The sequence below is a fragment of the Otolemur garnettii genome, unplaced genomic scaffold (assembly GCF_000181295.1).
Source record: "Otolemur garnettii isolate 467f Iridium unplaced genomic scaffold, OtoGar3 scaffold00074, whole genome shotgun sequence".
In the NCBI taxonomy this organism is placed as follows: domain Eukaryota; kingdom Metazoa; phylum Chordata; class Mammalia; order Primates; family Galagidae; genus Otolemur; species Otolemur garnettii.
In genome coordinates this window covers 2,183,576-2,199,241 of record NW_003852469.1, presented here as the reverse complement: position 1 = coordinate 2,199,241, position 15,666 = coordinate 2,183,576, and the positions used below count along the sequence as shown (strand labels likewise).

The following is a 15,666-nucleotide window of genomic DNA, read 5'->3' as shown; positions in this document are numbered from 1 at the left end:
GCCCAGCTATTTTTTGGTTGCAGCCATTATTGTTGTTTGGTGGGCCCAGGCTGGATTCGAACCCACCACCTTAGGTGTATGTGGCTGGCACCTTAGCAGCTTGAGCCACAGGCCCCGAGCCCAAACCAAGGATTTTACCTGAGATTAGTCCAGTACTTTTCCCAAGGTAAAAACAAATGACCTTTGACTTAATAGCAAAGAACAAAAACAGACTGTGATTATTAGCATGGCTAAGTGAAATTTCAAAGGACAGTGCCTTCCATATAAATATCAGAAGATGACTATTTCTCTTTCCTAGAGCAGAGGTAATACTTTAAGTTGCTAGAGGTGAAGGTCTGAGCTTATTAACTCCACTTTGGTAAACTGTTATGAACCGAATGTCTGTGTTCCCCCACAAATTCGTATGTTGTAACCTTAACCCCCAATGTGATGATATTAGAGGTAGGAACTTTGGAGAGATAATTTGGGTTAGATGAAGTCATGAGGGTGGAGCTACCATACTGGGATCTGTGCCCTTATAGGAAGAGGAAGAGACATTGGAATGCTTCCTCTCTTCACGGGAGGACTCAGCAAGAAAGAGGCCACCTCCGAGCAGGAAAGAGGCCTTCAAAGGAGACGGCCATGGTGTCATTCTGATCTTAAGACCTCCTAGTCTCCAGAACTATGGTATTCTGTATGGCAGCCCAAGAAGACGAAGACAGTAACCAAAATATTTTTCTACAAGGCATGATTTCTACATTTCGTTGATAATTATGTCCAAAGGAAAATCAATTTCTTCCAGGTAAAAAAAAAAAACATCTCGTAACTTAGTCTTTCCTCAAAGAAGGAAACAAAATCAACCAAATATCAGTGGGGAAAAAAATACATCTGCTTATGGCATTAATGCTGTGGATTCAAAGTGTAACAGTCATTTCTCTGCTATTATTTGCAAAGCAGGGCTGTAACTCTTGCCTCCTTTGGTAACTACTACCCTGCAAACAACCTCCCCACCCCAAAATCCCACCAAAAAGCAAGGGGAGTAAATAAACTCTGTCTGTGGGAAGATGTTGAGTGTTTATTGTACAGAAATACTAAAGATTCTAACTTAGAGCCCTTCTCACTGAAGCTTCAGGTCACCTGAGAATTGCTCTTACTGATGACAGGAGGCTCAGAAGGGTGGGCGGAAATGGTGGAAGTATATTGGAAAGGGGAGAGAAATCCCTCACAAGGGGCCTCTGTGAAGGGAGGAGGAAAATACTACAGGAGCAAGGTATCGAAAAATAAATCCATGAATTCAAGATGCAGCATCCAACCAAGATAGGAGATGGTTACAGACCTAGGTTGCTGCAGAACTCTCCCACCATGCCGTCTGGGTTTGCAGTGGGAATCTGCGTGAGCCCCGTCAGAACAAGAACGTCACTATTTTTGAGAGAAGCTTGGTCCATGGGCTGAAAAACAACAGAGAATTATGCTTAGTAATTTAAAAAGGAATGCTATCTATAAATAGTTCAGGGACATAAAAATGTAACATTGCTCTATGTCCAACCCATCACCAGGTTCTCTTATCTTGTGTAATGAAACGTCTGTCACTGATCAGCGGCTGCCTGAGGGGTAGAGACTGACAGGGAGAGGCACAAGGAGAGATGAACAGGTTCCATGCTACATACCTCAACTGAGGCAGTGATTATATCATATCAAAATTCATGAAATCATACACCATATATTCTATTATGCATCTCATATGGATTTCACTTTAAAGCATCTCAAATTTCTACAATGCTTTATTTTTTCAAAACACACATATCAGCAGCAGTTCTCAAACTTTAGTGTGCACGAGACTCACCTGGACGGTGTAATATCCAGGATGGATAATGGATGGCTGGGCTTACTCCCAGAGTTTCTGACTCAGGTCTGGGAGAGGCATTTGCATTTTTAGTAAGTCCCGAGGAGATGCTGCTGTTACTGGGCTGGAGATCACACTTTGAGAATCACTAAATTGTGTAATTTATATATGTGTATATTTTTTGAGACAGAGTCTCACTGTTGTCCTGCATAGAGTGTTATGGTATCATCATAGCTCAAAGCAACCTCAAACTCTTGGGCTCAAGAGATCCTCTGGCCTCAGCCTCCTGAGTAGCTGGGATCACAGGCACCTACCACAATGTCCAGCTAGTTTATTCTACTTTTAGTTCTTGTTCAGGCTGGTCTTGAATGCCTGAGCTCAAGCGATCCACCTGCCTTGGCCTCCCAGAGTGCCAGGATTACAAGGCACTAAACTGTATAATTTGATTATACAGCATCCAGCCTAAACTGTATAATTTGATTCTCAAAATAACTTGATCCCAGGCAACAGGGTGAGACCCTGTCTGAAAAATCAAACAAAACAAAACAAAACACCCCACCCTCAATCTTCCAATGTTTTAACTTGTTTCTCTGTTCTTACTGCCTCAGGCTTATCAAAACTTCATTCCCCCATACTTATTTGATTATTATAGCAGCCTGTGATATTCTTCCTAGTTAGTGAGGATTCCACTCAAGCAGACCAGGGGTCTACAAGGTTTAAAGTAGAACTCTGTCATTACAGTGCATACAGAGCCAAAAACAATCTATAAACATCTCAGCGTGGCTGTTTTCCAACAAATGATTACTCACAAAAACACACAGTGGGCCACATTTGGTCCCGAGGCCATAGTTTGCTAACCTCTGCAGTAGAATATTGAGTTTTTTTCAAACCCAAACTTTTCTTATCCCTGCTAATTCAATATAGAATCCAATTATATGGGTAAAGGAAAATCTAATTTTTTTTCCTTTTTACATACACCACAGGTTGCCAGCTGGAAATTAGAATTAATTACTTAGGTATGTTGCTCATTACTTTCAAGACCTCATTTTCTCTTTAAATTTATGGACCTTGTAAGAATAATTTACTGGAAGTTACATCAGTACTACTGTAAAGGCTTTGATCTAAGCAGGACAAATTGGAAGAGTTGGCAGCCAAGTCCTCTTTCTGTCTTTTATAGAAGAATATATCAGGAATGATAGAAGCTACCAATAAAAAATTTGATTCAGTGAAGTAGATTATGATGACATTGATGGGCTTTTGATTTCAGTAAGCAGGAAGGGCCCAGAATTCTGCTAGCTGCAGGAAAAATAGCACCTTGTCCCTCCCAGACCCTGAGATGAAAGGTGGTCTGAACACAAAGCAGAACGGCAGCACAGACGCGTCCTCCTGCTCCAGACCAACGTGCTCTCCTCCACTAAAACGGGACGGCCCAGCTGCAGCTAAGAGAATGCTGGCAAGACGCAGACATTTTTGAAATTGGTAAAGATAAGAAGAGAAAGGCCCAGTCAACCCAGTTCTAAGTTTCACTATGTGAAACTCTGTTTTACTATGAAGACAACAAAATCTTGAGGTTATGACAGCAATAACTAACGGGATCTGGATGTCCACTAGTTATCTATGTAGACCTTCATCAGCTCATTATCTAACGTTCCCACTTCTCCTTACAAACGTGCAGAAACCCAGGATTTATGAAATGAATAAATTCTTTACAAATACCTAAAAAAGGAGTAATTTGGCTTCTTGCCAGATATGACTAATGAATGACTAACTTAAAACCTTCCAGTTGTTTCCCCTAAAAATAAAACCCCGATTCTCCATCACAGCCTACAGAGTCCTCCATGAAGCGGTGTCTGCTGCTCTCTTGGACATCACGCTGATGGTATTCAGCATGCCGGGATCCCAATGGCCTTGTTTGCTCTTCAGACACGCTCGGCTTGTTCTGCTTTAGGGGCCTTCCCCTGCCGTCTCTTTGTAATACAAACCCTCACAGCTTCACGAGGACTGTTTCTTCAGGTCTCAGTTCAAATGAGCTCTTCCCAGAGGCTTTCCCTGGCCATCCAATCTAAACTAGCGTCTGTCACCCCAGAAGCAGCCCTGTTTTGTTGTTTCCAGTACTTGCATCACATTTCACATCTGAAATGACTCTGCTCCTTTATTTATCTTCTGTACACCATCCTGTCCCTTCTATCAACTGAACATAAGACCCATGACTGGGGACTTTGCCCGCTGGCCAACACTGAATCCCTAATACCTGAGTACATGACACTTGGCCGTTTAAATATTAAATAGTTGATATCTTCTGAGTAAATGAATAACCGCCTGTGTCCCCCATAAGGCTATGGAAGGACCGGGGGATCTCTCAGAACCCTAGAGGTGATTCTAAAGGCAAAAGGGTTCTTTCAGAGAAAACTGCAATCTTCACTGTTATAATAGTTTAACTTTTCTAAAGAGTATTTGTAGAAAACAAAATTAGGAAGATTTAAAAATGGCTGATGGTACTCTGGATACATCGTGAGTTTGAGTTAAATAACCAAAAAGCTGAGTTATTAAAAGACAATTTATAATTACCTGGGGGTGTGTGGTGAGCAAGGAGGACCCAGAGACGTAAGATACCTTCTCGTAATGAGACTGGATAATCCAGTTGGAGCTTCCAAGGGCATAGCCAGAACTTAGAGGAGTCACCTGGACTGCACCAAAAAGCTCCTGGAAAACAATTACACGGAGATGTGTCGTGAGCTTTTAGTGACACCAGTTAAGTCTGCAGGGAAGAACAACTAAAATGCCCTTCTCAGTTTAAAAACAAATTATTTTAAAACAAACCAGAAAGTTTAAAAGAAACAAGGACAATGGAGCCCATGTGGCTTGACTCGTCTGTCACTGGATGGTTTCAGCTCTCTCCATGTCCACATGGCATCTGGGACCCACTCATTAAAAGGCAGAGAGAATATATTGCCAAGTAGACCAAAGAGTCAGATACTCTGGTTTTCCTCTTTCATTTTCCGTTAGGTTCTATGGGCAGAGACTGACAGAGGCGTGGGAATGCTTACCATTTAGGTCACAGCTCAGTTTAGCCATACTCGCTAAATTGTTTCTCTGCTTCCTGCTTCAACTCTCCAACATCTGTGAAGCTGGGTCCCCTGTTCTGATGTGACCAGGGTGAGGCGCCTTCTCCTGACTCATTACATGCTGGGCAATGGACGTCAGCTGATGAGGGTGACAGGGCCTTAGGGAAGAGCACCAGGGGGAGGGGTGCAGGAAAACAAGCTGCTCTGTCTTTTCACCTTACACTAGCAGAAGGTTCTCAGCAGCTGACTGGCTTATAAAGGGAACTAAAAGGTCCTTCCAATGAACAACAATATGAATTCAAAGTATTCAAGAATCACAAAAATGATGTTACCACTCACGATTTTCTGAGAATATCCCACCAGCCGGATTTTACTGAGGGCAGCGTTGACCTCTTGCATCGTGTAGCATCTTCTCCAGGTTGACGCTTCCACCGCGTCCTTGAGAGGAGAAGGCAGCAGCCTGGAAACGCACCACAGTCACTTGCTAGGTGAACACTGCTGTTTATTTTTTCTAGGTGAAATTTCTTCACATTCTAGGGCATTCTTTTATAGTAATGTGTCCATTTAATCTGAGTTCAATTTACTAGCATATGGTTGTTCAGAGAATTATGATTATTTTTATTTCTATAAGGTTGGTAGTACTGTTTTCTATTTTCTTTTCTTTTTTTTTTTTTTTTAAGAGACAGAGTCTCATTTTGTTGCCCTCAGTAGAGTGCCATAGCGTCGCACAGCTCACAGCAACCTCCAGCTCTTGGGCTTAGGCGATTCTCTTGCCTCAGCCTCCCGAGTAGCTGGGACTACAGGCGCCCGCCACAACGCCCAGCTATTTTTTTGTTGCAGTTTGGCCGGGGTCAAGTTTGAACCTGCCACCCTCGGTATATGGGGCTGGTGCCCTACTCACTGAGCCACAGGCACCACCCAAATACTGTTTTCTCTTTAATTTCTGATTTTTTTTTCTTTTTTCTTAGTCTAGTAAAGGTTTGTCAATTTTGCTGATCTTTAAAAAAATTACCTTTTGATTTGATTTTTTTCTATAGTTTTTCTATTTTGTTTATGCAGTATACAACAAGATTTTTAAAAACAATCCAGCTTGACCATCACTGCCATCTGCCTGCTTACTCCACACACAGCTGGGGTTGTTGCTGGCGAGGTGGATTCCATCTGACAAGTCCAGTTTGTTTCCGGTAGGTCTCATGTATTTTTTGCCCCTCTATTGCTCCTTCACTACTTTCTTTTGTACTAAGTAAGTATTTTCTCATGCAGCCTTTTAACTTCATGATTTTTCGCCATCTTATTTCCTTGGTAGTTGTTCTAGGATCTATTGCACACATTTTAATATAGGGCGTTTTCATATGACATCTCTCATTCTCTACCTTGTTCACAAAAGGTAAGTGAAATAAACTTTACTCATGGGCCTGTGAAGTTCCAGAAAAGGACGGAGTTGAACACAAATGGGGCTTGGCATAGAAGAGGACAATGAAGCATGGTTTGTGACCCTGAAGACCAGCATCAGAAACACCCCTTTAAACAAACACATCAATAAAAACGGGTCATTAGAAAAACATTTTATCATCTACTCTAAAAGAATGAGGGACAGAACTGAATGAAGTGTGACTTTCCAAAGATTCACTACACAGTGTGAGTCAATGAACTTCTGAGGTCAGCTCCACAACAGCATGAGAGCTGGTGAAAAAAATCAAGGAGGGTCTCAACAGGGAGCCCCAAGAAGAAAGACAAGCACTTCCAACTGACTCTGTTCTGACCTCCTCAGTTTAGGGGTTGTGGCAGGCCCTTCTGACAGGCTCTCCACCTCTGCTATTTACTGCCCTGAGTAGTGGCTGGACCAAGTGAAGAGAAGATGACAAAAGTGATGGGCTGTCACTCTGGTGCTTAGGTTATGAAAGAGCAGGACTTCCATCTCCACCAGCCCCTGCCGTCTTACAATGGTCTCTCTTCTCTCACCCAAACCCTATTCAGCCTGCCAAGTCAGGCCTAACTCTCATCACTTAGAATCTAACCTTTGCTTGGCAAGCTCCTTGAATATGGGATTATGTCTTCATTTTTTTTTTTGTACATTTTCCCACAAATTTATTATAATGTCAGGCACGCACTTACTCAACAAATCAGTTTAAAGTCCTCTGAATTCTACACTCTACCCGTAAGATCCTTACTAATATTCTCTTTTATTCTCTCTTGATATTTACTTTGTCATTACTTCCTTTTATCTCCTAACATCTTGTCTAACTTAGCTTTCCCTAAAACTCTCCTTATGCTTTCTTGAGGTCATAATTATAGAGAGGCATTTACAGAGCCATTTAAAGCCATTAGGATTATTGGCTGATTTAGGATAAGTAGGATAAGGAAACCCAGAGGGAACTAGTTCTGTTTTTTTTTCTGGCTTTCTAATTTATCAAAGTCAAGTTCTCAGAGTCTAAATGTTTCATAAGTACTTTCTAAAAGATTTCATTGTTTTGTTTTGTTCTTATCACACTTAAGTGCCTACAACTTCTTTCCCAGAGCTCTGACATGACGCCAAAGCTCTGCTGCCTCTTCCTCCATCCTACAAACACAAGCAGCAAAGACTGTGATGTTTCTGTTAAAGAGTAAATCTTTTAAGTCCTCAAGGACCACTTGAAAGCTGACAAGTAAAACACTGGTCGGGCTCTAAGTGTTTGTTGAATGAATAAATGAACAAAATTAACATAAGAGCAGAATACAAAGAACTTAGGGATCAGAAAATATCCCTCCCATTACAGGAAAAAGTGCTTACCATACATGTGGGTATGGCAGAGTGGGAATGTGTTAGCAGAGTGATGATCTATTTGGAGTTTACCAAAACTGGAGCCTCAAAAATCAAGCACTTCTCAATGTTCATCTGAAATTTGTTGACAAACCTGGACGTATGTTTTAGACCAAACTATCTCCACGAGGAACAAAAGCAACTGCTTAGGCTACCGGAGCCTGATGGGAACAGCTCTTGAGAGCAGCTAAACTATCTCTGCTCTAATTCTAGGGTCACAGAAAAGACTCTTACTCTGTAATTTGATGTCTTAAGTGGACTTCCTCACCAGAACAGAGTGTCCTATATAGATGAACCATTGTGGTTCTTGAGCCAGTCAGATTTCTTACTATAAAGTAATTAATTAGGATTTTTGTCACTCACCATCCTGGGAATTGGTCATCATGAATTAGTGGCTTGGAAGCTAATAAACTCAGTGAAAAGAACTGATGAAGTGTCTGGCATCACAAAGCTGAATGAGCTGTGATTACTCCATCGGAGCACTGCCACTCCATGCAGACCTGCTTTCAAGGAGACTCTCCCTTGGACATCTTTTAAAACCATAACATCAAGCGGCACCTGTGGCTCAAAAGGGTAGGGCGCCGGTACCATCTGCCAGAGGTAGCAGGTTCAAACCCAGCCCCGGCCAAAAACGGCAAAAAAAAAAAAACAACAAAAAAACAAAAAAAAACCAAACATCTATAACATCAGTGGACTTAGAGATAATGTAATTTAATTCTCTTACTTTCTCCTTAGAAAAGGATATTGAGTCTCAAAGAGTCTGCATGACAGTGCCAACTAAGGCCGAGGTGGGGTATGAAACAGTTTTCCTCTGGTCCACACCACCACCCTGCCTTCAACAGGATAGGCAGTGTTTGAGGATAAATTAGGATGTGAAAGGCAGATGCAATCCCCTTCATGCAAGGGGATTATGGAAACCAGGTAACCAGCAAAGGGGATAAGGATGGTAGTATGTACTAAATACCTACTATGTGCTGGCACTGTTTTAAGAACTATATTCGTATTACGCATTTTGTCCTCGTAAACCCTATCAAGTTGTGGGTATCATTCCTATTTTGTGAATGAGAAAATAGAGCCTAAAAGAAATAAATTGCAGCTATTAAGAAACAGATCTGAAATTCAAACACCAGTCTATTAGACCACTAAGCCCGTACTTTTCAATAATCTTCTATTTTAGAGTTAGACCTAAAAAATTCCTCTACACATATCCAAGGAGTCAGAGCAGAGGAACTTCATCTTTAATATGCAGCTTTCTTTTAAATCTTCTGTAAGGTATGAATCCACATTTTAAGTTCTAAGTACTAAAAATTGCATTAAAATTCAGGCAGGGATATATTAATGCTTAATTGCTTACTGCTTATGAGAAGATAATAATATCTTCTTGCAATGATTTATCCTGAATTATAATGTAGATTTTTAATCTTATAAAAAATGCTAGCTTTATTAAAAAAAAAAAAAAAGACCAAAATCTAGAGGCTAGGTCAGTTGTTTAAGTGGAATAGCTTGCTTTAAATTTTCCCATTAAAAACCTAAACTCTGAAGTGAGTGTGGGAAAGCCAGAGAGACTCAAGGTTTTACTGAGGGATTCTCCTTTTCCTTCCCTTCAAAATTCATCTCCTTTTCAAGCATAAACTGCAATGTCAAAATTAGGAAGAAGGATGGCTAACTTCTTTGAAATAAATCTCTAGTAGTGTCAACTGAGGCAGGAAGTTATACAGCTGCCAAAAAGCAAGAGTAATAGTTGTTTTTTTTTTTGTATATGTCCTAATAATAAATCAAATGCTAATTCAAACTAACTCCAAATGATTTAAGGGGATTTGTCAGATTCTTTTGGCCAATGAGTTTGAAAATTCTTAATTTACTGTTTTCTTTGGTTGATAGTCTTATCAGTAACGTAAGTAAGATGTATTAATTCTAGGCACTTGACCAAGTTCTATTATGAGTCTGTCTGTGGAAGGTATCAGTCAAAAATTGAGTTTGAGGCTCAAATCCAGCTTATAGAGGTATTTTGCTTGGATCATATAGGATTTTATTTTAATTTATGAGCCAATATTTAAAAAAAATTTTTTTTTTTTTTTTTTTTGAGACAGAGCCTCAAGCTGTCCCCCTAGGTAGAGTGCCGTGGCATTACAGCTCACAGCAACTTCCAACTCCTGGGCTCAAGCGAGTCTCCTGCCTCTGCCTCCCAAGTAGCTGGGACCACAGGCGCCCGCCACAACGCCTGGCTATTTTTTGATTGCAGCCGTCATTGTTGTTTGGCGGGTCCGGGCTGGGGATTCGAACCCGCCACCTTAGGTGTACGTGGCTGGCGCCTTAGCCGGTTGAGCTATAGGCGCTGGGCCTTAAAAAAGATTTTTAAAAAATCATATATACAACATCCTGATTTTGAACTTCCTTTAAAATAGAAAAGGACGATTTGGCTGCAAGGGGTTCACATTCGCATATGGCTGCAATCTGCTGAAGCTGCGTGTCAGCTGCCCCCTTAGAGGAGCTGCTGACCCACAGTACCTACCAGCCCACCTTACTCCTGTGCTTCCCTTCCCTGGTCCTGTAGCCATGCAACTTGAGATCCTTACTTTAGAGCAGGGGGCCTCAAACTTTTTAAACAGGGGGCCAGTTCACTGTCCCTCAGACCGTTGGAGGGCCGCACTGCAGGCCCTGGGACCAGTCAGCTGCTAAGCAGGACAGGCAATGGTCACTAAAATATCCGGTGGGGCAGATAAATATCCTAGGTGGGCTGCATGTGGCCCGCGGGCTGTAGTTTGAGGACGCCTGGTTTAGAGGATCTTTTCTGCTCCTTGGCCCTTGTTCAGCACAGCTGCAGTGGCCCCGCCAGGCCTCCTTCCCTGATGGCGGCACTCAGCAGAGGCTGCTCCAGCCTGCTCCCACCTCATCCCACATCCCCGTGAAATGGAACCCCATGTGCTGCATGGACCCAGGCAGGACAGTGCAGCGGTCCTAGGAGACCCACTGGGCTCCACTGTTCCAGAGCCGAACTACCCACGTGTAACGTCAAAAATTTAGGGGAAAAGGCTGCATTTATGTCAAAATATGGTAAATAGCTCTTTGAATTCTTATATTTCTAATGTTTAGGCCGAGTTTATCTAGGAGAAAGGGAAGACATAGCATTCTTGGTATGTCATCTTTTCAAAAATTAGACTCTTCTCTTTCTCTGTGAGTCAAATGGCTCGTCTCATGCTCAAAAGCCAAATCATAATACTGACCAGGGTCAGAATGAGAGACGGTCTTCCCCAATATGTAGATCATTCTCCTTGATCGGTATCAAGTTAAGTTTCAACAGTTTATGATTTTTGCCCGCCAAATGGTGAGATAGGAAATTCAATGTTTTATTTTAACTAGCACCTTCTTTTAAAAGGGAGATTTCCTGACTTTCAGACCCCCTCTCCTTGGCCCTCTCCTTCACGCTTCATTCAAATTCTCCCTAATGCCAAACGGCATTCTTTTGTGAGCCAGTTATTTATTTGTATTCTACAAACAATAGGAGACAAAGGAAAAGTGCCAAGGACTTTGCCCAAGGTCACTTAAGAAAAGGGAAAATAAGGACTTGGGACTTTTTAAGACTTGGCTCAGGGTTTGGGATTTATGGTGTGCCAAAATTACTTGCAGCAGAATATAGTATAGGGTATGAATTTTCAAAGAAGGCAGTAAGGGAAGCCGAAGCATACATGTTCCATGGGGAAAGAAAAAGTCCTAAGGTTTCTAAGGACAGAGATGTAGAGACCCCAGAGATGGGGTCTTATGTCCAGTGGCCACATGGGGGACAGGAGAAAAAAAAAAAAAAGGAAGATGGTACAGCAGCGAGCAAGAGAAGAGAGAGGTGAGAATGAGAAGGGAACGCCAGGGGAGGAAACCAGGCACTCCCTGGGAGACAGGTCAGATCCAGGAGGCTGTTCACATAAAAAAGACTGAGACGTGTGCACGTTCAGGAAACGCTGCCTGACATGAAGCCACGCAAACACCGTATCTTCACACGAGAAAGAAAGGCACAGGAGAAAATGCACATACAAGGGGCTCTCACACACACGAGAAGAGCTGTGTGTGCGAAGGGGCACCCGCCACCCCCCGAGCGGTTAGGTGCTGGGACTCCATGCCAGACTAGCCAATTGTGTGGGTTCAATCCAGATCTGGCCACTCACTATGTGGGTGACCTTGGGCAAGTTACTCAACCTCTCTGTGTGGCTTTCTCTCCTGTAAAATGGTAATACCACCTCCTACCTCAGAATTGTTAAGGGATTGAACAAATTAAGTAACTTTTTTAGATTAGTGTCTGGCATACAGCAAGTGCTACCTAGTTAATCGAATAACATGTGTACAAAGAAACCTAGAGAGGAGACACGCCCCAACTCTCAGTCACTACAGAAAAACACAGTACATTCTGGCTACACACACGTACAGATTCTTACAGAAGGAAGATATGTAAAATCTAAGGTCCCCTATAAAGTCGAGATAAGCAGATGACTAATAAATCATTGATCTAGAGAAAGAGAAATCAGTGGCAAGTTAGCTGGGGAAAAAATGGACATGGGCAGGAGCATACTGCACATGAACTGTCCAAGACGTCAAAAGACTGGCCTTTGCTTCAGGCCCAATACCAGGATCAGAAGCTGGGCCTATGGTGGGGCCTAGAGGTGAGGGCAGCAGCTGCCAGTGTTGGAGGAACTCCAGTCCGTTAAGACTAACTGGGGTCAAGGTGAGAGAGAGACCATGGAAGTGGGATCAAGCTGCCTCCTTGCTTTCTCTATCATATTTCTACTTACCTCGCCTACTACGATCTGAGTTCTGGTTTTGCACTCTATGGCAAGTAACCTCTTACCCATTGCTAGTGCCTTCCCAATTTCCACAAAGGGCCTCGTCTCCATTTTACTCGATGTTAGTTTGGCAGCACTGAGACCACTGACCAGCTTGTATTGTTTGAAACTTCCTTTGTGCCTTGGCTTCCTCTCAGCCCCCTTCTTACCTTCCTGATTTACACTGCAGCCTCTTTTACAACTCTGACCAGTTCTTTTCAATTTTATGTCAGCAATGTCTTTGAAGGGAGAATTCTTTGTCTTTATGCTCACGACCACTGCTTAGTTCAGGCTTTTGTCCTCTCCCCTGCATTTCTGAAACAGTCACACTTTTGGTCCTCCTGCCCCTTCTCTGCATTTCCATCCATCCTCCATGCTGCTTCCAGAGCTATTTTCCCACAACAAACATGGTCAAGTCATTCTCCTCATTCCCACTCTCGACAGCATGAAATTCAAGCTTCACATACTGTTTCCATCATCTTGCTCCAATTTACCGCTTTATTTTCATCTTGCACCTCTCTGTTCTACCCACCCTAACGCACATTGAACTTCTCACTCTTCCATGATGAACACTGTCCCCTAGCTCTGTGCCTGGACTCCTCTTGCTGACCTTTTCTATCTGGAAAAGTTCTTTTCTTCCTCCATGAGCCACCTTAACTGTTATCTCCTAAGGACTGTTCTCAGCTTCCCTGTGCATACAGAGGTCATTTTTCTGAGTGCCTACAGCATTGTGGCCAAATGTCTCCTGCCAGACATGCCATTCGAGACTAACTGACCTGCTGAATTGTCTGATTTCTCATTAAACCTTGGGCATCTCAGAGACAGAGCTAATTGTTCTTGGAAACTCCACTCATCACACAGCTGCCTCTCAAAAACATTAGTTGAATCAAATGCAACCCTTTTGTATATTAGGGAAAAGACAAACTGTCATATAAGCACATCAATGTTTAACATAAAAGGAGAAATCAAACGAGACCGGTTTGCAAAGCCTAAGGCTCCACAGCCTCAGGGAGGGGTGCGGGCTGCTCCTCACCTCTGTATGTCCTTACTCTTCCACAAGGAGGCAGACTGAGCCTTTGGCACTCTTTCAATGAAATTCACCAGCTCTTCCATCAGAAGCCTGAGTTTTAGCAAAAAAGTGAACACCCATTAGAAAATTAGAAAAATACCACGCTTTTAACATTGTAGCCAGAAAAAATAACGACTTGCCCACCTCCCTCTCCTCCATCTCATCGTTTTTCTCTCTGCTGCATATACACTTGAGGACCATTTTATAGAAAATTAAACAAAAACCCTAGCCTTCCCATTAAATTTCCATGCTAAATATTTTGATTCATTTCTAGTACTTCCATCTTGTTGGACATCTTCAAGACAATAGAATCCAACCCAGGATTCTCTATCAACTCCTAGATCTTATATTTTGGGTCCTGACACTAACTTATACCATATTTGTTAATTTATTTCAAAACAGTAAGTTAACAGTTTTTTTCTGGGGTCATTTTCTTCACATAATTTTCTTTTTTTTTTAAAGAGACAGGGTCTAGCTCTGTTGCCCAGGCTGGAGTGTTATGGCCCAATCACAGCTCACTGTAGCCTCTAACTCCTGAGCTCAGGCGATCTTCCTGCCTCAGCCTCTGACGAGCTGGGACTACAGGGGTGTGCCACCATGCCCAGCTAATCCCACCTAATATTTTTACTCACCAAATGATGCCATAGTTACTTGCAGCAACTACCAATATCACAAAGGCTTGCTTGGTTGGGGTAGAGAAGGGGACGGCAGAGGCTTCTCCGAGTCAAGGGCAGACTGTGCAGTTTTACTCCACAGACTGCTGAGCTTCCCTGTCAACAGCAGGGAGATGTGAACCATCTAATTACATAGCTATTGCCCTGTTTTCTACAGACTGTCTCCATTTATAATCTGTAGTAAACAATGAAACGGGAGAAATGTTGAAAACAAAGCAATGAAATCTCTTCTTGTTAAAGCTGCTGTGTTCCTCTCTCTGAAGCTCTTGCCTTGCGTCTCTGTGCCAGCTTCCTAAACATCACCTCGCTACTCAGTGTCACCTGCATAGAAGAGCCGCCTCCAGGAACTCCTCCGAGGTGATGTATGTGTCAATGTAGAAGACGAACAAGGCTACTCACAGCAGCAATTCCAACGAACGTTTCTTTATCTACAGAGTTGTCTGCTCTTGCTTACTCTTTGGGTTAGATGTTCAGAAGGTGTAACAACCACTGCTAGCTCGGCGCCCATAGCTCAATGGTTAGGGCGCCGGCCACATGCACGGGGGTGGTGGGTTCAAACCAGGTCCAGGCCTGCTAAACAACAATGACAACTACAACAAAAAAATAGCCGGGTGTTGTGGTGGGAGCCTACAGTCCTAGCTTTAGGCAAGAGAATCGCTTAAGCCCAAGAGTTTGAGGTTGCTGTGAGCTGTGACGCCACGACACTCTACCGAGGGTGACATAATGAAACTCTGTCTCCAAAAAAAAAAAAAAAGAAATAATCCCTTCTGGCATAATACTCTATTAAACAGCTATCACCAAAGGAGGTGCTCTACAGCTTCATCTTACTTGATAGGATGAGAATGAATAACTCTCACCTGCCAATCTGAACAGTGGGTTCTGTGGCATACACTGTGCCCGAGAATCCAGTGTGCTCAGTGATGTAGGGCAGGGCCATCATACAGTGATAGTTAGAGATGAGAATCACATCCACCGTAGACAGGTCTATTAGCTCAGTCTGAAAAGAAAGGGAGGGAATGATACATATCTGTGCAGGGATAGATCAATACAGTGTGACTAAAAAGGATGTTGTCAGAATGCAGAGCAGCTGTTTTTGTGCTACAGAATAATGATGCCTTTCCTGTAACACTTCCATTCTCTCAGTTTAGCCTGTTTTCTAATGCTGACAGTAAGTAGCAGGACAGGAGGGTTAACAAGGAGAATGTGGCCAGTCCACGGGGAGCAACCTGGTTTTACTAGCACAGAGTCCTTCTGAATTAGACTTATGAGGATAAATGAAAACAGGATGCCTCAACGGCTGCTGCCTGGCATGTGAAACCAGGTATCTTGCAGCAGGAGAGCACAGTAAGTCTAAGGACATACTAGAATGTGAGGCAGCACCACTACAGATGAATGGGAAACCAGGTAACTTGCAGCAGAGAGAGCACA

General features: G+C 42.7%; 1 protein-coding gene across 2 annotated transcripts in view; it reads right to left on the bottom strand.

Moving 5' to 3' along the window:
* INTS9 (integrator complex subunit 9) overlaps nt 1-15,666 on the bottom strand; it is a 79,034-nt gene that overhangs the window by 20,090 nt on the left and 43,278 nt on the right. For both annotated transcript variants that reach the window (XM_012807731.2, XM_023515589.1), the window contains 5 exons: nt 15,096-15,235; nt 13,529-13,615; nt 5,227-5,347; nt 4,391-4,525; nt 1,316-1,427 (listed from right to left, as the gene is read on the bottom strand). In XM_012807731.2, the coding sequence (XP_012663185.2) occupies nt 1,316-1,427; nt 4,391-4,525; nt 5,227-5,347; nt 13,529-13,615; nt 15,096-15,235 (595 nt within the window). The remainder of the gene's footprint in view (nt 1-1,315; nt 1,428-4,390; nt 4,526-5,226; nt 5,348-13,528; nt 13,616-15,095; nt 15,236-15,666) is intronic.